Source organism: Nicotiana tomentosiformis, chromosome 1 (genome assembly GCF_000390325.3).
Source record: "Nicotiana tomentosiformis chromosome 1, ASM39032v3, whole genome shotgun sequence".
NCBI classification, from domain to species: Eukaryota; Viridiplantae; Streptophyta; class Magnoliopsida; order Solanales; family Solanaceae; genus Nicotiana; species Nicotiana tomentosiformis.
Genome location: NC_090812.1, coordinates 58,486,842 through 58,510,486, shown reverse-complemented (window position 1 = coordinate 58,510,486; position 23,645 = coordinate 58,486,842). Strand labels below are relative to the sequence as shown.

The window sequence follows — 23,645 nt, the reverse complement described above, 5'->3', positions numbered from 1 at the left end:
ACATTTAGAATACTTAATATATAACTTAAGATCACAGAGGGTTTATAGTACCACTAACAGGTGGTACGCATGCTCATCCTCTGAACTTGAATAAACCAGAATATCATCAATAAATGCTATCACGAACAGATCTAAAAATGGTCGGAATAGGCTATTCATCAAGTTCATAAATACGACAGGTGCATTCGTCAACCCGAAAGACATGACAAGGAACTCGAAGTGGCCATATCGGGTCCTGAAGGCTGTCTTCGGAATATCTTTCTCCCGAACTCTGACCTGGTGGTATCTCCGACCTCAAATCTATCTTTGAAAAGAATCTAGCCCCTTGTAACTGATCAAACAGGTCATCGATCCTTGGAAGTTGATACTTATTCTTAATAGTTACCTTGTTTAACTGCCTATAATTGATACACATCCTCAGCGAGCCGTCTTTCTTCAGCACAAATAGTACCGGTGCACCCCAAGGTGAGGTACTGGGCCTGATGAAACCTTTCTCCAGCAAATCTTTTAACTGCTCCTTCAACTCCTTCAATTCGGTAGGTGCCATTCTATAAGGAGGGATGGATATTAGTTAAGTTCCTGGAAGCAAATCGATGCTAAAATCAATCTCTCGCTCTGGAGGAATACCTGGAAGCTCATATGGAAACACATCTGCATACTCTTTGACTACGGGAATAGACTGAAGTGTAGGTATCTCAACATCTGCATCTCTAACTCGCATAATATGATAAATGCACCCTTTTGCGATCATTTTCCTCGCCTTCAAATAGAAAATAAACCTACCTTTGGGTGTCGATGTATTACCTACCCATTCAAGGACTGGCTCACCCGAAAAATAAAATTTGGCTGCCTTTGCTCGGCAATCAACTGTGGCATAGCAAGCTGCCAACCAGTCCATGCCCATGATAGCATCAAAATCCATCATCTCTAGAACAACTAGGTCGGTTGAGGTATGACGACTACAAACTATCACCGTACAACCTCGGTAAACCCGTCTAGAAATAATCGGTTCTCCCGACCAGTGTAGATACCACAAAAGGACCACTTAGTATTTCAAGCACTATACCAAACTTCCCCGCGACAAGTGGGGTAATATACGATAAAGTAGATCCTGGGTCTATCAAGGCATAAGCATCGCGAGAGCAAATGGTCAATATACCTGTCATAATGTCTGGTGAAGACTCCTGGTCATGTCGACCCGTTAAAGCATAGATACGGTTCTGATTACCACGTAAACTAGAACCTCTACCTCTGCCTCGACCTCTACCAGCCGAAGACTGAGACTCGTGCCCTAAATAATGCACAAACATAGATGATCCTGTTGCTGAACTCGTTGGTTGTGCCGTACCTCCAAAATCTCTCGCATCATATGATCTGGACGCCCACATGTATAACAAGCATCAGAACCTTCTCGGCATTGGCCCAAGTGTCCTCTACCACAGATGTCACACCACGTCGTAAATGACCATGTCTGCCTTGAACCTCGTTGTCGCTGCCAACCCGTCGCCCGTGAGCTCTCACCTGGACCTGACTGAGTATAGCGGTCATACCTATCGGGTCATCTTAGCTCTCTTGACTGGAAAAAGGCAATACTCAATTGGATATAAAGTCTCGATAAGGGAGAATACTGTAACTTATGAGACGAGGGTAATGTATATAATTTTGGGTGTATGAACTTCTCTTTATGCCTTGTTATCAAACACATGTAGTTACGAGATCATGCCAAAATGAAATAAGGGCTTAGCCTTAACATACCTTATCACAATCTTTCCAATCACCAAGTTGAACTTGCCTCTGCGAACCTTAATCTATAACAACGATAATAATACTATCATTAAGTTATGAAAGGTACAACTATCGCACAAAGAACGACAAGCTTATTTAGTATTAAAATGGGAAACATCTGCCCTATAATCCTTACTTCCTCCAAATTCAAGATAACACCAACAACACAAGAACTCAACAATAACAATATATATACATTATTTTCCAACCTTATATATACCACAAAATACTACAGAACAGCCCAACACACCCCAATCTCTTCATACAAAAAATGACCACCGTAGTAGTGTCAAACAGTCCGAAAATGTTACGACGAACGACCAGCCCACCACCCTGCATTTATGTGGTATTTCTCCACACCCTTCCTCCTACGAAACTCCACAAAATAGTAGTAAAACACGCAGCCCAACAACAACACAAAACAATCCATAAAACAGTCCTCTACAAGTTAATAACTCAAACTCACGGTTTCCGATCACCGTCCCGTGAGTTCTTACAAATATAGAACGACTTACCATGATTTTACAGCAGAAAAAAATGGATGAAAGAGAGCAGTAAACATACCTTATTTTTTGGATAACTCAGACCTATCTTGGTTCTTCAAACTCTAGGTTTTACCTCCAATTAGAACTTGAAAAGGAGAGAACATCAATTAGGGTTTGTGGGCAATATTTGGGAGGATATTTTCAGAGATAATGTCTGGTTATTATGAATTATTATCAGTCTAATATATGAAGGAGATAGGCCTTTAAAATATCCTCTTTGGACGACCCGAACTGGCCTATTTTTGGATTCTCATTTAAGCAAGTAGGTGACAATCAGCGCAGTCTCGCAAAAATGGCCATATCTCTCTACTCCGATATTGTATTGACAAACGGTTTAATGAGTTAGAAAATAGACTCATAGATATTCAATTTGATGGGTTAAACAACCCATAATTCTAAGTATATTGGGAGAAAATTGCAGTTACATTTGACCCAAAGTTTCAGTAAAACTTATGAACGTAACTTATGATGACTTTCATCGACTTTTGTTCCACAACTCTTTTGACTTCAAAACAAAACATAAGACTATCATATGACTAACATAACTCATAACATAACCTACTTATCATGTTATGCACCCTAGTATCTACCCAAAAGTACATGTTATAACATTCCCAACTTGTCAAATTTCGACGAAACATTATTTTCTTCAATTCCTTTAGCTTCTGAACCTTCCAACCCTCTTTTTACTTGTTGTTCATGATCTCCAATAGTTGTTACCTCCGAGGTAACATGATTAACTTACTTTATATATTTTCAAATATGATATCATTTTTGGTCCTATATTGGTTTTCTCACGACGCACTTTTACGTACGGAAATATAGGGTGTAACAGGTATAATGATATAAACAAAATGAGGACTGGAAGTTAAACAAATAAAGAAGAGAAACTTAGCAAGAAATAAAAGGAGGGAAAGAACCGAAAAAGAAGAAAAAAAGGTGAGGCCCTATGGCTCAACTGAAAATAAAAAAGTCTTAATAAGTAAAAAAAATTAAAAATCAAAGGAGCTGCTCCAACAGGGAATCGAAATTGCATACATGAGGCCAAGAAAGCCTTCAAAGGGAAGGCTGAACCAATGAACCAATGGCACCGACTTTCACTTTGTAACTTCTGGGTGCCACTCTATCCTTTTATACGTTTCTTTACAGAGATATTATGTGCATAGTAAGAATTTTAGCGAAGCGAGCAGGTAACGTGGTACCCCTACCCCATAAGGTAGATCCGCCTTAGAACATTGCACTACATCAACGAATTCATTAAAATCATACATTGATCATCACAAGAGCTCAGTTTCATTCCATAGCATAGAGTTGAAAGTCCAGTCATTTCTAGCCTTCCAAATCATCCACAAAATGGATACAGAAAGTTCTAACAATCTGTTAGATTCAGGGTATTCATTGCACATTTCGTTCATATCTTAGTACCATTTTTTTCCAAGTTTAACACTATTCATATTGATTGATAGCTCACAAACAAAACTAAAATTTTAATGCCTAGGTACCTTGAGAACGTTTTCTTTTGGAACTGCAGGAAAACCCGCAACTGCTACAGCCTCTGCCACAACCTTTGCCCTTCGGGTGAGCACTCTGTGCATGCTGGCTAAACCCTCAAATGTGTAATAGCCTGCAAACCACACAGGGGATGTAAACTGCACTAGGTATACAGGCTCAACCCAAAAAGCATTGAGGGGGATCGATCCCAGGTCATCTGTATAGATGACCGCCCTCCAAACCAACTGGGCCATCCCCGAAGGGACATCTTGAGAAGTTTATCACTAGGCATAGAATAGTAAATGAAAATATGAGTGTTTTAGAATTTTTAATGAATAAAAAATGGATAGGTTGGGTCAGGTATTAAATCGATTTAGGGTTGAGTAGGGTTCTAAATTGGTCCAAGTTTTTAATTACGTATTTTACTCCCCTTTTTCAATTTATGTGATGGTATTTAACTAAGCACCAAGTTAAGAATGAAATTAAAACTTTCAAAACTTGTGGGCCAAAGTGAGCCATAAATATTATTCTTTTTGCAACTGAATAAAAAGAAAAGAATATCACATAAATCGAAAAGATGACCATTGAAGCTAATTAGGTAAAGTAAAGTGACTTTTGTAAGACCCCCAAAACAAAATCATTGATGCTTAATCGGGTAAAATTAAAGTGATTTTTGGAAAAAAAAATAGATAGATGACTTTGATAGCCAATTACCTAAAATTAAGTAATCATCTGAATAATCAAATCTAAATGTTTATGAAGGGGAAAAACACCCTAGATGAGATTCTCCTTCGTAAGATGCAATTCGTAGCGATTGCCAAGCTTTTACAGACTTTGAGTATTATATACTCCAAATAAATAAGGAATATTATCACTTGTAGCATGCACCAGAAATTATTTATATTTGATAGCCGAAAAAGTATATAAATTTTATATAATTTGTGTATATAACATATAGAATGTATATAGATATTGGGGTTCTTTTCTAGATGAACATGTTATATATAACTGAGGGATTTGCAGTCGTACCCTATATTTGTGCCACCTTTTAACCTGTACCCTATTTTTAAAAATTATAAATTTGGTAGTCAGCTCACAAAACATCCGTAATAATATGACAAAAGATATAAAACCTGCATCACACATTAAGCCTCGAAAACCGTCTGCTTTATCCAGTCTTGAGGTACCTGAGCTTGAGGATTCTCTAATTATCTCAAGTGGCGACTCTAAATTAAATAAATAATCCTGAAAAAACTCCCTATTTCTCTCGGGAAAAAGGAGATGTGACAGATGAATCAGGCCAGAAGCAGGTGCACATAGTTGACACGACTAATGGGAGATTATGTACACCATGCATTAACCAACCATATATGTGTTCGTGGAGTGGTGAAAGTGACAACCAGAACTATCAAGAGAACATGAACTATGTGGGCAACTATGGAGGACATAGACAAGGTGGTCAGAATTGGGGGCAACAAAATCAGCAGTATAGACCAGCACAACAACAGTCCAATAATACCAACAATCCTAGAGCTATGCGACCACAGGGTCAAGTAGTACCAAAGGCAACAAGGATACAACCAGCAAAATCAGCAACTAACTTATCAACAACCTCAACAAAAGCAAATAGTGAGGTAGGATGATGGGTTATCTGAAATTAAAAGGAATGTTGCAACAACTCATTAGGGCCAGCGGGAAAATGGAATAAAAGGTCCACCAAATGCAAGAAAAGTTAGTGTCACACGACTCGGATATCAAGGGCATTGAGATTCAACTAGGGCAATTATCCATGGCCCTTAACAATCGTCCTCAAGGTAAGTTACCTGTGGACACACATGTCAATCCAAAAGAATAGGGCCCGAAGCCCCTTATGGAGGTGAGCTTGAGAAATCGTAGAGATCTTGATTCAGAGCAAGAAATTGCTCGTGAGAGTCGGCCAACTGAAACACTTGTGTCAGTGCCAATTGAGTTAGATGAGTCAACCGGGCTAACAGAAGTAAGAGTTCAACCAACCCATGAGAAAATGAATAAGGAAAAAGAGGTTGCGAAGGAGACTGAGAAAATGCAAGAAAAGGTTTTATAAAAAGTGCCTGAGCAGGATCTAACTCAAGCCACAGAAAAGAAGCGATCTCCAGCACCCTTTCCACAGAGGTTGGCCAAATATCAGAAGGATGAATAGTACAAAAGATTCATGGAAATGCTGAAGCAAATTCAGGTAAACATTTCTCTAATTAATGCTTTGAGGAAGATGCCCGGTTATGCAAAAATGATGAAGGACTTGATGTCTCATAAGTTCGACTTCCAAGACTTGGCAACTATCACATTGACACAGACTTGTAGTGTTGTTGTGTCAAGACCTATAGCTCAGAAGTTATCCGACCCTAGAATCTTCACAATTTCATGCACCATAGGTAGCTATGCATTTGCCAAAGCATTGTGTGATTTGGGAGAAAGTATAAATCTGATGTTGTTGTCTATCTATAAAAGGTTAGACATTGGAAGAGCAAGGCCCACATCCATGTTACAGCAACTAGCTGACCGAACGGTGAAAAGACCATCAGGTATACTTGACAATGTATTTGTGCAAGTTGGAAAATTCGTGTTTCCAGCAGATTGTTTCATTATGGACTGCAAGGTTGATGAGGAGATTCCCATAATTTTGTGAAGGCCGTTCTTGGCCACAGGGAGAGCTCCGATTGATTGTGAAATGGGGGAGTTAAAGATGTAGCTAAATAATGAAGAAATAATATTTAATGTGCAAAGGTCTATGCGGCGACCTAGTGAGTTTGCAAATTGCTCTTTGTTAGACACGGTGGATGTAATTATGGAGGAAGATGATGAGGAACTTAATGCAAAAGACCCTTTAACAGCCTGCCTTATGAACATAGAAGAAGTAAATGGCGAGGACTTAGCGGAATGGGTGTTGGCTCTTCAAGGGCATGGGTACTGGAAAAAAGAGCTCGAATTCGAGCCTTTACACTCAGAAGAAAGAATGAATCCTCCAGCCAAGCTATCGGTCGAAGCACCACCACAATTGGAGCTGAAACTGCTACTATCTCACCTCAAGTATGATTTCTTGGGACCTAATTCAACTTTACATGTTATTATCTCATCTGGTTTGTTAGATGTGCAGGTAGAACAACATTTCAGGTGTTGAGAGAGTGCAAGAATGCAATTGGTTGGACCATTGCAGACATTAAAGGTATCAGTCTGGCCTTCTGCATGCATAAAATTCTACTGGAAGATGGGCACAAAACTTCCATAGAACATCAAAGAAGGTTGAACCCTAACATGAAGGAGGTTGTAAAGAAGGAAGTGATCAAGTAGTTAGATGCGACAATTATTTTTTCCCTTTCAGATAACAACTGGGTTAGCCCAGTTCAGTGTGTGCCAAAGAAAGGTGGGATGACTGTTGTGCAAAATGAGAACAATGAATTAATCTCAACAAGAATAGTCACGAGATGACAAATTTGCATGGACTATAGAAGATTGAACAAGGTCACCCGAAAAGATCATTTTCCCCTGCAGTTCATTGATCAGATGCTAGATAGATTGGTAGGGAGGTCCCAATTTTGCTTCTTGGATGGATACTCGGTGTACAACCAGATATCTATTGCCCCGAAGGATAGAGAGAAAATGTCATTCACTTGTCCATATGGCATTTACGCTTTTCGGAGAATGCCGTTTGGCCTATGAAATGCACCCGCCACATTCCAAAGGTGCATAATGGACATATTCACAGATATTGTAGAGGATATAATGGGGTTCTCATGGATAATTTCTCAGTGGTGGGAAATGCTTTTGATGATTGGCTTAGAAATCTGAAAAGAGTATTGCAGATACATATGGAGACTAATCTGGTGCTGAACAAGGAAAATATCATTTTATGGTACATGAATGTATATTCTTGGGACACCTAGTGTCAAGTAAGGGCATTGAGGTAGAACGTGCCAAGATTGATGTAATAGAGAAGCTGCCACCACCCACTTTCGTCAAGGCAATAAGAAGTTTTCTTGGTCACGCCTGTTTATACAAGCGGTTTATAAAAGCTTTTTCCATGATTGCTAACCCTTTGTGTAAATTTCTTGAAAACAAATCACCCTTTTGTGTTTTCTGATGACTGCAGAGTAGCTTTCGAAGGATTAAAGAAGAGGCTAGTGTCTGCACCTATCATAGTTGCACCCGACTGGGAGAAACTATTTGAGCTGATGTGTGATGCAAGTGACCATGTCGTGGGAGTAGTACTTGGATAGAGAAAAGATAAAATCATGCATCCAATCTACTATGCAAATAGAACATTGAATGGCGCCCCAACTAAATTACACAGTGACAGAAAAAGAGATGCTAGCAGCGGTATTCGCATTTGACAAATTCCGGTCCTACTTGATAGGCTCTAAGGTAATTGTTTATATTGACCATGATGCTCTCATGTACCTAATTGATAAAAAGGAAGCAAAGTCGCGCATGATTTGATGGGTTCTACTGCTGCAAGAGTTTGACTTGGAAATTCGTGACCGAAAAGGAACGGAGAACCAAGTTGCCGATCACTTGTCCAGGATAGAAGGAGCTGAAATGAAGGTTGAGATGGAAGAGACATGGAGACTTTTCCGGATGAACAATTGTTATCCACGAAACTTGAGGAAGCGACATGGTATGTCGACATTGCAAACTACCTGGCAAGCGATATTGTTCCCTATGAATTGTCTTCTGTGGAGAAAACAAAGTTCTTTCGTGATTATCGCATGTATTTATGGGATGAACCATATTTGTTTCGGATTTGTATTGATAACATGATCCAGAGATATATTCAAGAGATAGACCAAGCTTCTGTTTTGTAGGCTTGTCATGCTTTGGTTTATGGAGGTCATTTCGGAGGAGTAAGGACAACTGCTAAAGTATTGGAGTAGGGCTTCTATTGGCCGATGTTGTTTAAAGATGCACACTTTTGGGTAAAGAGCTGTGATGAGTGTCAAATGACGGGGAATATTTTTTGTCGACATGAGATGCCCATGAACCCAATCCAAGAAGTGGAAGTATTTGATGTATGGGGAATCGACTTTATGGGACTATTTGTTAACTCATACAACAACAAGTATATACTAGTAGCAGTGGACTATGTCTCGAAATGGGTAGAAGTTGTAGCACTCCCAACAAATGATGCAAAGGGAGTTATTGATTTTCTAAGAAAAAATATCTTCACCCGATTTGGAACTCCAAGAGCGATCATTAGTGATGGAGGAACTCACTTCTGCAACCGAGCCTTCGCAAAGTTGCTGGAAAAATATGGTGTACGCCATAAGGTTTCCACTTCGTATCACCCACAAACAAGTGGTCAGGTTGAGGTGTCAAACAGAGAAATCAAGAGTGTTTTGACCAAAACTGTAAATGCTACTCGGGCTGATTGGGCGAAAAAAATTGGATGATGCACTATGGGCCGACCGCACTGCATTCAAAACTCCAATTGGTATGTAACCGTACAAATTGGTTTTCGGAAAGGTGTGTCACTTACCGGTGGAGCTAGAGCATAAAGCTTTTTGGGCATTAAAGCAATTAAATCTTGACATGGAGGTCGCTGGTACGAGTAGAGTCACAGAACTTCATGAACTCGATAAGTTCCGTTACCATACTTTTGAAAGCACCAGGTTGTACAAGGAAATGATGAAGATCATGCACGACAAGCATATTCAAGAGAGGATTTTCAAACCCGAAGATGTCGTGTTGTTGTATAATTCAAGATTGAAACTATTTCCAAGTAAGATGAAATCTAGTTGGTCAGGACCATTTAGAGTGGTGCAAGTACTCTCAAGTGGAGTTGTAGAAATTGAATTCGAGGATGGAACGAACAGGTTTAGAGTTAATGGGCAAAGGTTGAAACATTACCTTGGCATGGATGAGGAAAATATTGTATTGGTGATTCATTTGAAGGAGCCTCAATGGTTGAGTGAACCTTAAGTTTGATCGCATGCGTCATGTCGCGACATTAAATCGGGCGCTCGTTGAGAGGCAATCCAATTCGTAGTTTATTTTAGCTTAACTATAAATATTTGTTTGTTTTATGCACTAACAAGTTTTTAGCTAAATCTTGGTGTCTGAACAGGTAATGGAGTACGATGGAAAGTCATGACGCTTGTAGTCATTCACAAAACCAAAACCAATTACATGTGTACGCTCCAAACAACGATGGATACCTCGCGTCACCCAGTTTAAATGCATATCGCACCTGGAAGCAAACCTCGCATCGCAAACATTTCACCTCGCGGCACAGCTTGCTTCGCCTGCTGCCCAGCGTGATTTCCAGCTAGCGTCGCCAATTCTTCAGCGCACTAAGACCTCACCCAGCGAGGGTTATAGCGAGACCAATCTCGCGGAAGCTTCGCGTCGCAAGGGAAACAACGAGCAAAACCGGGCAGTAGACCTCGCATAGCCAGAAAATAACCTCGCGTTATGCCTCGCGTCGCCTGCTTCATAACTCGCTAAGGATCTCGCTGCGCCAGGTAAGTTTCTCACTAGGAGCTCGCGTCCTCGGGTTCTAAGCATGCATTAGAGATCTTCTCGCACGGCCCTTTGCTCGCTGAAATTCTTGCCAGCCAAGTTTCTATCTCGCTATTGGTTTCGCCTCTCCATCTCCCATTTTCGCTGGGCCAGCCCCCATACACGCACGCACCACACATCACCTACTGTCCATTGTTGTAAACCTATTGTCCATTGCTCTCTTGGGAGCTTGACCATCCTAAGCACAACGAACCACTCCTTTTCTCGCTAAACACCACGCGTCGCCAGGTCTTAAGCGTTCTATAGAGCTCACCCAGTGAGGGATTAAGCGAGGTCAATCTTGCGGTACAGCTTGCATCGCCTGCTGCCCAGCGTGCTTTCTAGCTTGTGTTGCCAGGTAATTACTTCGCGTTTAAGCTCGCGTCGCAAGGGATACAGCAAGAAAAACCTGGCGTTAAGCCTCTGGTTGAAAATGATACAGCTCGCTAAGCAGTACCTCACGTCAGCCCACATGCATGCTTTAGAGATCGCCATGGACCTCACATGGTTACAGCGAGGTAGAGCTCGCGTTTGCCTCGCATTGCGCGGGTTATCGCGAGGTCAGTTTTCTTTTCTTTTTAATACCACGCTGCAGACCTCGCCCAACTAGACCACCAGCTTGCTATGACCTCGCTTCGCCTGCATCTCATCTCCATATGGATCTTGCTTCGTGAGGTAAATTTCTCGCTGGGAGCGTGCGTCGCCAAGTAAGTGATGTTTTAATATTTTTTAAGCTTAGTTTTCTAACTTCTTTATATTAAAACACTACTTTGTTTTCTAACTTCTTTATATTAAAACACTACTTTGTTTTCTTACTTCTTTATATTAAAACACTACTTTGTTTTCTAATCTCTTTATATTAAAAAACTACACAAAGACACACACCTCACTAAACACACTACACTGCCCGTCCATTTTTCCATTCACCCTCACACACAAATTTCATTCAAGACGATTTGCATCCACTCTTTTACTCACTTGAGACATCAATTGAAGAACATTTCAATCCTCCTAAGCATCTAAGGTATGTTCCTAACTCTTTCATCTATCACAAATTTGAATTGAGTTAAGAAATGAAATTCCAACAATTTTGGGTACGTATTCATAGCATCAAATTGCTTTCTCGCCCTAATCCCATAAATCCCATAGGAATGGTATTGATGTTGGGTACAAGGTTATAACATGAAATCCCCAAGCCGATTTGGGGATGGTGAGGCAATCCCTCATCTCTACAACCACTTTGACAACACTAGCACATGCTAAGTGTTTGTCGAAATGCCTCAAAGACACTCTTTGCCCAAATGAAGTTCTGGTCTCCAGGATTATAATACTTGTGCTAAGTTGCATTGCACCACTCCAAATTGCAAATTTAGTTGGGCTCAACAGCAGCTACATGCATAGCAATTGTGGTAAACACCATTTTGCCATTGCTTTATTCGCATGCTAAATTAAAGAGGTGAAGTCTGAGTAGCCTCAATGGTTGAACATCATGTAATGAACTCTTAAGTGTGGGATCGCAAGACCATGTTTTGAATTGATTCATCTGCTTTATCACTGAGGAACATTCACTTATGTAGGTACGAGTATGTCTCCTAAAAAAGATGATGGTAAAGGTAAGGGCAAGGCTACTGCTCCAACTAAGGCCAAGGCTTCTTCCAGACCTCCACCGAAAAAGAGAAAATGTGGGGAGGCCACTTCAATCCAAGTTGAAGTGTTGCAAGCAGTTGCAGCTATAGCAACACGCCTACAACCTGAGGGACAACGAGAATTTGGACTAAAGAGCATACCTCAATCTTCCAAGGATTGGTACAAACTTTGTCGGCCGAGACATATACATTTTGAGTCAACTATTCATGAGCGGTGCCTACAAGCTAAGTACTAATCAATTTGGAAAGGTATTAATGACCTTGTCTTAAGCTACATGTTTAGAAACATCGGGGATATAAATGTCAACCTTGTTCGAGAATTTTATACCGATTTTGATCTGAATGATCCTGAGCGCTGATGCCTATTATCGGACGGTTGATCGATTTTTTGGAAACAACTATATGCAAGTTTTTGGGAGCTCCGGATGTTCCACAAGAACTCTTGGACAACTTCATCACCCGTCCTACATATCAGGCATTGAGACACACTCTTTGTGGTATCAATTCTGTGGCCGCTTGGGTTCGTGACAAGAAGACCCAACGCCATAGGAAATTTACAAAGAAACCAATGAAGCCAGAAGCTCAGGTGTGACTGAAATTGATCAACACGTGACTATTACCATGCAATCATGAGACCCTTATAAGCCGTGAAAGGATATGCGTGTTTTACTTCCTCATGACTGGCCAAAAAGTGAATGTGGGCCACTTAATATGCTACCAGATGTCCCAGGTGAGAAAAGCAAGCGCATTGACAGATTGTCCTTTGCCAACATGTTGACTCAGTACCTGCGCAAAGAAGAGGTGGAGGAGGAGCGAGATTTTGATAAAGCATTCCTCAACCTCTCAGACTAATGGACATCACAAGCATGCAGGTGAAAGAGGAAAATGCCATGGCCACAATGACAGGTGCCGAGAGCAATGCTCGAGATGACAGCCTTATGGCACATATATATGGGATGATGGATTTACATCTTAGGATAAGGGGAATGCCGGCCACTACTGAGGAGAGGGCCACCTTGGAGGAGCGTTATCCGCTCAATCCTCATGCACAACAGCTAGTTAGGCTTGTCAATGGGCAACGACTCCCAGATGATGAGGATGTCAACACACCAGTATGTTTCAAGGCTGAGCCAGAGCAGTTCGGCGAGGATGATGATGATGATGATGGGGGAGAAGAGGATGAGGACTGGACATGTGTAGATGGAGCCTTCGACGATGAGGGCGAAGACGATGTCTGATCAGGGAGTTTTTCCTGCCACCTTACATGTTTTTGTGTTTATGAATTTATATATGCATTGAGGACAATGCATGATCTAAGTGTGGGGTGGAAGCTATTCTCTGTCATTTGTAAATATTAGATAAACTAATTAGTTCGTGTGTTCAATGTTTATTTTATTTTCGTATTTCTCCTTATTTAATAATTAAAAAAATGAAATGACTGGACTTTTCCCAACGATGAATCTCTTAGGAAGCTTTCTTGAGGGACTTAAGTCTACTAATATATATATATATATATATATATATATATATATATATATATATATATATATATATATATATATATATATATATATATGGTCTTTTTATTATTTTAGGTAGTAATAATCCCTCGTGGTTTTTCTTTGTGCCTCGGTTCATTTCCACGGGATGTAGTTGAACCGGATTGTAGTTTCTGTTTTGTATTTAGATTAGAATAGAATTTAGGGAATAAAAGAATGGAAAAATGAGAATTGCTAGGCGTCTTTGACTAGTTTGATAATAGAATATTTAGGCTCTAGCAGGTGTAGTACCTTCCCTATGGTTTGAAAATGTTTATTATGCCTTGTTGAGTAATAACATGTTTGTTGACACATATATCTCATTTTCTTGGCTTGTGTCACTTTGTGTTTGATGCTTAATATTTTGTGGCTCTGTGAATACTTGCAATTATTTGAGAATAGGAATGGAACCGTCCTTGGTGAGTCATGTACCATGTCTGGTGAGAATTGTATAGTCCGTGTTATTGCATTAGAGTCTATAACTTGCCCAACATGTGAGTTGAAGCAAAATTTTAGGTTTTGCTCGGTTTGAAAAATGATTTTAGGCTTTCTTTAATCTTTTTGAACTTAATGTCTACCACAAATAAAATTTATACCTATTCAACCCTTTTGAGCCTATAGACTTTTATTTGGAAATCACACTACAAGCCTATGCCCATTTGTTCTCAATTAACAATATTTTGATCATTGTACCTCGTAAAGCACTTTAATTGTGAAGTGAGCGCTATAATAAGTAAGGACTAAGTGTGGGGTGGCTTTCGAGTGGAACCAATGAAATAAAAAGGGTGCACTTGTTTTGAAAAATAATACACACTAGTGGAAACTAATCATAAGAAAAAGATATCTTATTCTTGCTAGTGGGTGTGAATTAAAGTAGTGCTTAAAGAAAGAGAAAATACTTTGGGGATGATATTATTTGTGAAAATGCAGTTGGATTGAAGAAAAATGCGCTTAAAGTTAATTATGTGATGTGTTAAAGTACTTAGGAGGGTTAGTCACTATTCCTAAATTTATCCTACTCGTCCTTAAGTCAACATTACAACCATAAAAGTCCTAATTGATTTTAGATCGAGCAAGTCTACATTAGTAGAGGTTTATATAATGGGCAAGCCTATGGTACTTTGTGCATGCAATGGACTTCTTTGTGAGAGTGAGGAATTTCTTTGATATATGAGAATCCTTAAAATATATTTGAGCATTTGATTCGAATGTCTGGATTCAACTTACTCTCTTGTTATTGTGAGGGCACATGACTTTTCAAGGGATAGGTGACGTTATTAGATTTCTCTATGATGTTAAGTGTTCAAACCATGAATGCATTGTGATATTGAGTCGGTTTGTGAGGTTAGGATTGTTAGAAACATGTTGTCCTTTTGTTGAATAAAGATTTGAAGTATGGCATAAAGTAAAGGGAAATGTGTGTCGAACACATATGCTAAAGTTTAATTATTGCTATCAACCATAGTCATAGGTATGATGTGCTTCGTGTCATGCCCCAACCTCGGGGAGCGCGACCGATGCTCAACCGAGTGAACTCGGTCGAGTAAGCCTATTAGACCTTTCCTACCCGACTCATTCATAATCCAAAAAGGGAACGCATCCCCATTTGTAAAACAGGGGAGAGATCAGTTATATAAATATATAAACGTTATGAAATAGTTGAGTTTCCAAAATACAACTCGATCCAATGACCACCCCAACATACATACATGACCCATATAAACGTCTACAGAGCCTCTAAGGGTACAAAAGAGCAACATGACAATGCCGACAACAAGGCCCCGGCTATACCTTAAAATATGAAAAGTTATACAAAAGAAGGACTACATGACCCGAGGAAAAAATGGGGCTCACCAGGACTGTTGTGATGAGTGTGAGGGAGACCACCACTATCTGCGATCAGCACTATCTACGATGGAACCACTTACATCCATTCAATTATGTAGCGCCCCCGGCAAAAGGGATGTTAGTACTGTCGAATAGTACTAGTATGTAAGGCAAACACCAATCTTAGTAGAATGAACAGTGAAACAAAGAGAATGCAGTCATAATAATCAATAAGTACTTCATAGAAATACAAAGAAACTCCAAGTAAGGATCACATAGTTTCCAGTTCAATTCTTCCATCTTTTTTTTAGGTTAATAATCTTTAGTGCCAAAGCCACAACTCATAATGCCACCGTGTTTTTACACGGAGTCCGGTCTCGGCCCGACCGGCTAAGCCATCTCAAGTGAGACATATCCATGTCCACATTGTAAATCAATGATTCCAACACAAATGCCACCATGTGTACAGCATGGCGTACGATCTCGGCCCGATCGGCTAAGCCATCTCACTTGAGATATAACCTTTTTCAATTTTTCACTCAATTCACAACTCTTTCCCATCTTTCGTTACATGCCACAAACAACCTCATTTATTAAGTAGTTCTTGGCATTTGGGAACATTTTATAATCCAAGTTTTTCCTTTTGTATTCGTTCAAATAACATCATCATTCATGTTGATAAGTACCATCATATAAGGCATTTCACACATAAGGGAAGGATCTTGGAAAATCATGATTTCATTCTCAAATAGCATGATGACATGGTAACCATCTAAAACAATTAGGGAACATGAGTCTTTCAATCCAACACACTAAGGCAAACAATTCTAGAATGATCAAGTTGGAACTTACACCAATTATTCGGACACCAGGAGTTCGATTCTAAGAAGAAAAGAGTTAGCCATACATACCTCAATTGCGCTTCTTTAGACTCTACAATTATCCGGAACCCTTAGCAACCTCAATCTATTTTAGCAATATATAAATTGAACCCAAAATTAGGAAAATGTTCATAGTTCTAGTTCATTTTTTATTTTCCCCACACTCTTTATCACATGCATGCAAGATGAACCACTCTCATACCCATGAAGTATTACCCTAGTACCCCATTATAGCTATGTTTGAAATTAAGAGCTGGGGTGATGAAATATTACCTTTTTGGATGAAGAATTTCGTGCTCTACTTGAGTATTTCCAAGCTTTGAGTGATGGTTGAAGATTTATTGATGAAAACTAGGCCCTCTCTCTAGAACTCTCTCTCTCTCTCTCTCTCACACACTAGAAATATGAGAAATGAGTTTCAAAATGGACTAAAGGGGTGTTTTAACGGAATGGGGGTCGGGTTTTTAAATTAAGAAAAGGGGTGCCTCGACGCAGGTCTGCGGTCGCATATGCGACCGCATAATGGTTATGCGGTCAGCAAAGTGACCGCAGAAATGGCCCTCAGGGGCCTAAACTTATGGCCCAGGTATGCGACCAGTATGCGGTCCGCATACTCGTTCTGCGGTCGCATAATGCACAGCAGAACTCCCTCCGCAAAAACTCAAGAGGGATTATGTGATCGATATGCGGTCCACATAGTGGTTATACAGTCGCATAATTGACCGCAAAGCTGACCTCAAATTGGCCAACGTACTGCTTCACTGTGCGGCCATTATGCGGTCCGTAGAGTGATTATGCGGCCGCATAATGGGCCGCAGAAATGCGTCCTTCTGCGAAACATTTTCCTCAAGTCCTTGGGGTACTTTTCAATCCAAAAAGTCCGAACCGAGGCTCGCAAGCTCGCCGCGAAGAATTTCTACTATAATAACGCAGGAATCTATCTTGGCACCACGAAACCCCGAGTTTTTGGTTTAAATTTTTATGGGTCCTTACATCCTCCCCCACTTAAGATCATTCATCCTCGAATGAGGATCAAGGTTTTCTTAACAGAGTTTCAGTTGTACCACGTAACATCAGCTCCAGATTTGCCTAACTTCCTAACTTTCTGAGAATTTTGCCAGAGTTCCCTTTGTATTTAGGCCTATCCACCTGTCAGAGAGCCCCCGAAACACACCTTAGCAACATATATAGAACTAAATGACACAATAGAATGCAAAATAACACCAACCGAAGCCTCATGGGGGACATATAACTAGAAAGTAGTGTCTTTATATTAGCCGAACAAGTGGTACAAAAATTTGGGGGAGGGGGGGACAACTTTATAGAGCTATTACATGGCTATTCAAATAAATGAGGGTACTTCTTTTTCATTTCATTCTCGGCTTCCCAAGTAGCTTCTTCGACTTGCTGGTTTCGCCATAATTCCTTTACGGATGCAATTTCTTTGTTCCTCAACTTTCGGACCTGTCTATTAAGAATAGCAACCAGAACCTCTTCGTATGACAGTTCTTCACTAATCTCGATGGTCTCAACCGGTACGATTGCGGACGGATCTCCAACTACCTTCTTCAATATGGACACATGGAATACCGGGTGCACTAATGACATCTCAGGTGGTACCTATCCTTTGAGTAATTCTATACAGCCTGACATACCTCAGACTTAATTTACCTTTCTTTCCAAACCGTATGATCCCCTTCATGGGAGATACCTTCAAGAACACCCAATCATCTTCCTTGAACTCTAAGTCTCTGCGACGAACATCTGGATAGGATTTTTGACGACTCTGAGCAGTTTTCAACTGCTCTTTTATGATCTTAATCTTTTCCATAGCCTGATGCTCAAGGTCTGGTCCTATTAGTTCAGCTTCTCCAACCTCGAACCACCCAATCGGCGATCTACATCTTCTACCATACAAGGCCTCAAACGGCGCCATCTGAATACTGGCATGAAGCTATTGTTGTAAGAAAATTCTATGAGCGGCAAATGATCATCCCAGCTAACCTTGGAGTCAAGCACACACGCACACAACATGTCCTCAAGCGTCTGAATAGTCCGCTCTGCTTGCCCGTCAGTCTGTGGATGGAAAGCCGTGCTAAGATTTACCTACGTACCAAAACCTTGCTGAAATTTCTTCCAGAAATTAGCTGTGAACTGGGCCCCTCGATCGGAAATGATGGAAACTGGAGTGCCATGAAGCCTAACTATTTCCTTGATATACAATTGAGCATATTGTTCCGCAGTGTCGGTGGATCTAACTGGTAAGAAGTGTGCTGATTTCGTGAGTCGATCCACGATCACCCATATTGAGTCAAATTTACGCGGAGTACATGGTAACCCTATCACAAAATCCATATTGATCATTTCCCATTTACACATTGGAATTTCTATACTCTGTGCTAACCCACCGGGCCTCTGATGCTCGACCTTTACCTATTGACAATTTGAACATTTTTCCACAAAGTCCGCCGCACCCCTCTTCATGTTATTCCACCAGCAAACTTCCTTGAGGTCATGATACATTTTTGTAGAGCCTGGGTGCACAGAATATTTAGAAGTATGAGCTTCTGCCATGATTCTTTCCCGAAGGCCGTCTACATTTGGAACACATAGTCGTCCTTGGTACCGTAATGTACCGTCATCCATGCCAAGAGAAAAAGCCGTAGTCTTATGTTTTTGAATCCCTTCCTTCAGCTGCACCAACACTGGATCATTGTATTGCTTCTCCTTGACCTCTGTCACAAGCGATGATTCTGCCCTATTTCGTACAATCACTCCCTCTTCATTAGAGTCCTCAAGACGAACTCCCAAACTGGCCAACTGGTGAACCTCCCGGGCCAAGGGCCTTTGACATGCCTCCAAGTGAGCCAAACTACCCATAGATTTCCGACTAAGAGCATCCGCCACCACATTAGCTTTCCTCGGATGATACGAAATGTCGATGTCATAATCTTTGTGCAATTCAAGCCACCTTCTCTGCCTTAAGTTCAATTCCTTTTGCTTAAAAATGTACTGAAGACTCTTGTGGTCCGTGAATACATCTACATGGACTCCATACAAATAATGACGCCAAAATTTTAATGCAAAAACCACCACCGCAAGCTCTAAGTCATGAGTTGGATAGTTCTTTTCATGATTCTTAAGTTTCCTTGAAGCATATGCTATAACCTTACCATGTTGCATTAATACACACCCAAGACCGATCCTTGAAGCATCGCAATACACCACAAACCCCTCGGTACCCTCTGGCAGGGTCAATACCGGTGCCGAAGTCAATCTTGATTTCAATTCCTGGAAGCTCCTTTCACAAGCATCGGACCACTGGAACTTAACCGCCTTCTACGTCAATTTAGTCAATGGAGAGGCAAGAGTGGAGAACCCCTCCACGAACCTCCTATAATACCCGGCCAAACCCAAAAAACTGCGAATCTCTATTGGAGTAGTAGGTCTAGGCCAATCCTTCACCGCTGCAATCTTTTGTAACAGATTCAAGCCAAAATTCACATTTCGAGAACTTTGCATACAATTGGTGTTGATGAAGAGTTTGCAGAACTGCCCTGAGGTGATCGACGTGATCCTCTCGACTTCGTGAATACACAAGGATGTCGTCAATGAATACTATCACAAAGGAGTCGAGGAACGGCTTGAAGAATCGATTCATAAGATCCATAAAATCTGCCGGGGCATTTGTTAGCCCGAAATATATTACCAAAAATTCAAAGTGCCCATACCGAGTTCTAAAAGCTATTTTCGGAATATCCTGCTCCCTTACCTTCAAATGATGGTACCCGGACCGCAAATCAATGTTGGAGAAGAACTTAGCACATTGTAATTGATCAAACAAATCATCTATTCTAGGGAATGGGTATTCGTTTTTGATTGTGACTTTGTTGAGTTGCCGGTAATCAATACACATCCGCAGCGATCCATCTTTCTTTCTGACAAAGAGAACCGGTGCACCCTAAGGTGACACACTCGGTCGGATGAAACCTTTCTCTAGCAATTTCCCTAGTTGCTTTTTTAGCTCTTTTAATTCTACCGATGCCATTCTATAAGGTGGAATGGATATAGGATGCGTGCCCGGCATCACATCAATCCCAAAATCAATCTCCCTATCTGGAGGAATTCGAGGGAGCTCATCCGGATATACATCGGGGAATTCATTCACAATTGGTACAGATTCAAGGGTAGGCACCTCAGCAGTGGTGTCCGTAACTCGGATCAAATGATAAATACACCCCTTCCTGATCATCTTCGTGGCCTTAAGGTAAGAAATAAACCTACATTTTGGCATAACATTATTCCCCTCCCACTCAACAGCTGGCTCATTAGGAAACTCAAGCCTCATGATTCTGGCTCGGTAATCAAGTTTGGCAAAACATGAATAAAACCAATTCATTCCCATTATTACATCAAAATCAATCATCCCTAGTTCAATGAGATCGGCCATGGTATCCCGACCACACACCGTGACAACACAATCCCTATAAACCCGTGTGGCCATAATAGACTCGCCAACCGGAGTAGATATAGAGAACGGCTCATGAAGCTATTCCGGTTCTATCCCGAAGCTCATAACAACATAAGGAGTAACATAGGACAAAGAAGATCCGGGATCAATTAGGGCATCCACATCATGAGATTGAACAGTCAATATACCTGTGATGACATCTGGTGAAGCTTCTGCACTCTGTCGACTACTCATAGCATAGAATTGGCTGGGTCCTCCCGAACTCTGTGCAGCACCCCTAGCTGCACCACGCCCTGTGGGTGTTGGAGAGCCTCGAGCTGGAGGGGGTGCTGAAGATGTAGTGGCTGTAGGACTGGATGACTGAGCTGTGCCCCTGCCTGCACCCTGACGGGATGCGTGACACTCCCTATGAATATAACCTCTCATCTCGCATCCGTAACATACTGGCATGTCTAGGTAGCAAACTCCTGAATGTATCCTCCCACACTTAGGGAATGGGGCCCTCTACTGCTGCTGGAATCTCCCTCCTGATCGGCCCTGATGGTGGGACCCCCTGCTGCCCTGACCGGGCCTAAAGTAAATCCCCTGCTACTGAGCGTGCCCTGATGGTGAAGCACTAGCTAAAGACTGAGCATAAGACTAGGGTGGCCCTGATGATCCTCCCCGAGAATCTGATCTCCCACCTCCGAATGAATCCCCAAGGTTGCCCGCTGATCGGGCCTTACTACTACTTTCCCGTTCCATCCTGAGCTTTAACTTTCGAGTCTCCGTAGCTTGGGAAAATGCCACCATCTTCCTATAGTTCATGTCGGAATTTAGAGCAGCTGTGGCAGCCTCGTTAATAACCAAAGGGCTAAGGCCCTGCACAAATCAACGCACCCTAGTCTCCATAGTCGGCATCATTTGAGCAGCATACTTTGACAGGCGCATGAACTCCATGTGATATTCCCACAAGCGCTTACTACCCTATTTAAGGGTCTCAAACTCCACAGCACGGTCTGCCTTAGTCTCGGCAGGCAAGAAATGATCTATGAAGGCATCCGCAAACTCACTCCATCCGCCGGAAGGATCCCCTCCTCACGGGAATTCTCCCACATCTCAAACCAGGAATATGCCACCTCTTTCAGATGATAGGAGGCCAACTCTACTCCCTCTGTCTCCGTAGCACGCATAACTCGGAGAGTCTTATGCATCTCATCAATGAAATCCTGCGGGTCTGCCCCAGGATCAGTACCTGTAAACACTGGAGGGTCTAACTGAAGGAACCTGTTTACCCTAGAACCAAAAGAATCTCTTTGCAACCTAAATTAGGTGGGTGCAACATTTGACCTCTGAGACTGGGAAGCTACTAACTGAGTCAGATCTGAATAGCTCCTCTAAGATCTCCATCAAAAATACCGGGACCGGGAGCTGGGGCTGGAGGTGGAACAGGTATATCGGCGGGAGGGATTGTGGCACCCTTTGCGGGTGTAGGAATTGGGGTAGTCTGTTCAGGAGTAGACGAATCAGGCAGTGTGATAGTAGGGGGTTTATCCTCACCCGCATTATCAAGTAAGGAATCAACAACCACTCCTGGGGTGGCATTGGCTTCTTGGCATTAGGGGAAAACAACCTCACGTTCCACTCTATCGCACGATATAGAACAACAATGAAGGGTATCATTCTTAAATTTCCAAGTAGCCCCCTTATTATAGATGTGATCGACAACACACCGATAAGAAGGGCTCTACTAGACACGGCTTCGAGACATCCTAGGACACTTTAAAACCTTAGGCTCTGATACCAAGTTTGTCACGCCCCAACCTCGGGGAGCATGACCGACGCTAGATCGAGTGAACTCGGTCGAGCAAGCCTATTAAACCTTTCCTACCCGACTCATTCATAATCCAAAAAGGGAACGCATCACCATTTGTAAAACAGGGGAGCGATTAGTTATATAAACGTTATGCCATAGTTGAGTTTCCAAAATACAACTTGATCTAACGACCACCCCAACATACATACATGACCCATATAAACGTCTACGAAGCCTCTAAGGGTACAAAAGAGGAACATGACAATGCCAGCAATAAGGCCCCAGCTAAACCTTAAAATATGAAAACTTATACAAAAGAAGGACTACATGACCCCAGGAAGAAATGGGGCTCACCAAGACTGCTGTGATAAGTGTGAGGGAGAGCACCACTATCTGCGATCAACACTATCTGCGATGGAACCACCTACATCCATTCAAAGATGTAGCGCCCCCGGCAGAAGGTACATTAGTATTGTCGAATAGTACTAGTATGTAAGGCAAACACCAATCTTAGTAGAATGAACAGTGAAACAAAGAGAAGGCAGTCATAATAATCAATAAGTACTTCATAGAAGTACAAAGAAACTCCATTTTTAGGTTAATAATCTTTAGTGCCAAAGCCACAACTCATAATGCCACCGTGTTTGTACACGGAGTCCGGTCTCGGCCCGACCGGCTAAGTCATATCAAGTGAGACATATCCATATCCACATTGTAAATCAATGATTCCAACACAAATGCCACCATGTGTACAATATGGCATCTGATCTTGGCCCGATCGGCTAAGCCATCTCACTTGAGACATAACCTCTTTCAATTGTTCACTCAATTCACAACTCTTTCCCATATTTCGTTACATGGCACAAACAGCCTCATTTATTAAGTCGTTCTAGGCACTTGGGAACATTTTATAATTCAAGTTTTTCCCTTTGTATTCATTCAAATAACATCATCATTCATGTTGATAAATACATCACATAAGGCATTTCACACATAAGGGAAGGAGCTTGGAAAATCATGATTTCATTCTCAAATAACATGATGACATGGTAACCATCTAAAACAATTAGGGAACATGAGTCTTTCAATCCAACACACTAAGGCAAACAATTCTAGAATGATCAAGTTGGAACTT

General features: G+C 41.4%; 2 protein-coding genes across 2 annotated transcripts; both read left to right on the top strand.

Moving 5' to 3' along the window:
- Positions 1 to 6,012: 6,012 nt before the first annotated feature.
- Positions 6,013 to 6,486, top strand: LOC138906614 (uncharacterized). The gene has a single exon (XM_070195784.1). The coding sequence runs from the start codon at positions 6,013 to 6,015 to the stop codon at positions 6,484 to 6,486; it is 474 nt and encodes a 157-aa protein (XP_070051885.1).
- Positions 6,487 to 9,383: 2,897 nt separating this feature from the next.
- LOC138906613 (uncharacterized) lies at positions 9,384 to 9,773 on the top strand. The gene has a single exon (XM_070195781.1). The coding sequence runs from the start codon at positions 9,384 to 9,386 to the stop codon at positions 9,771 to 9,773; it is 390 nt and encodes a 129-aa protein (XP_070051882.1).
- Positions 9,774 to 23,645: the final 13,872 nt, after the last annotated feature.

Coding starts and splice junctions, on each gene's coding strand:
- LOC138906614 (XM_070195784.1), top strand. CDS start 6,013: ATGGAAATGCTGAAGCAAATTCAGGTAAACATTTCTCTAATTAATGCT.
- LOC138906613 (XM_070195781.1), top strand. CDS start 9,384: ATGGAGGTCGCTGGTACGAGTAGAGTCACAGAACTTCATGAACTCGAT.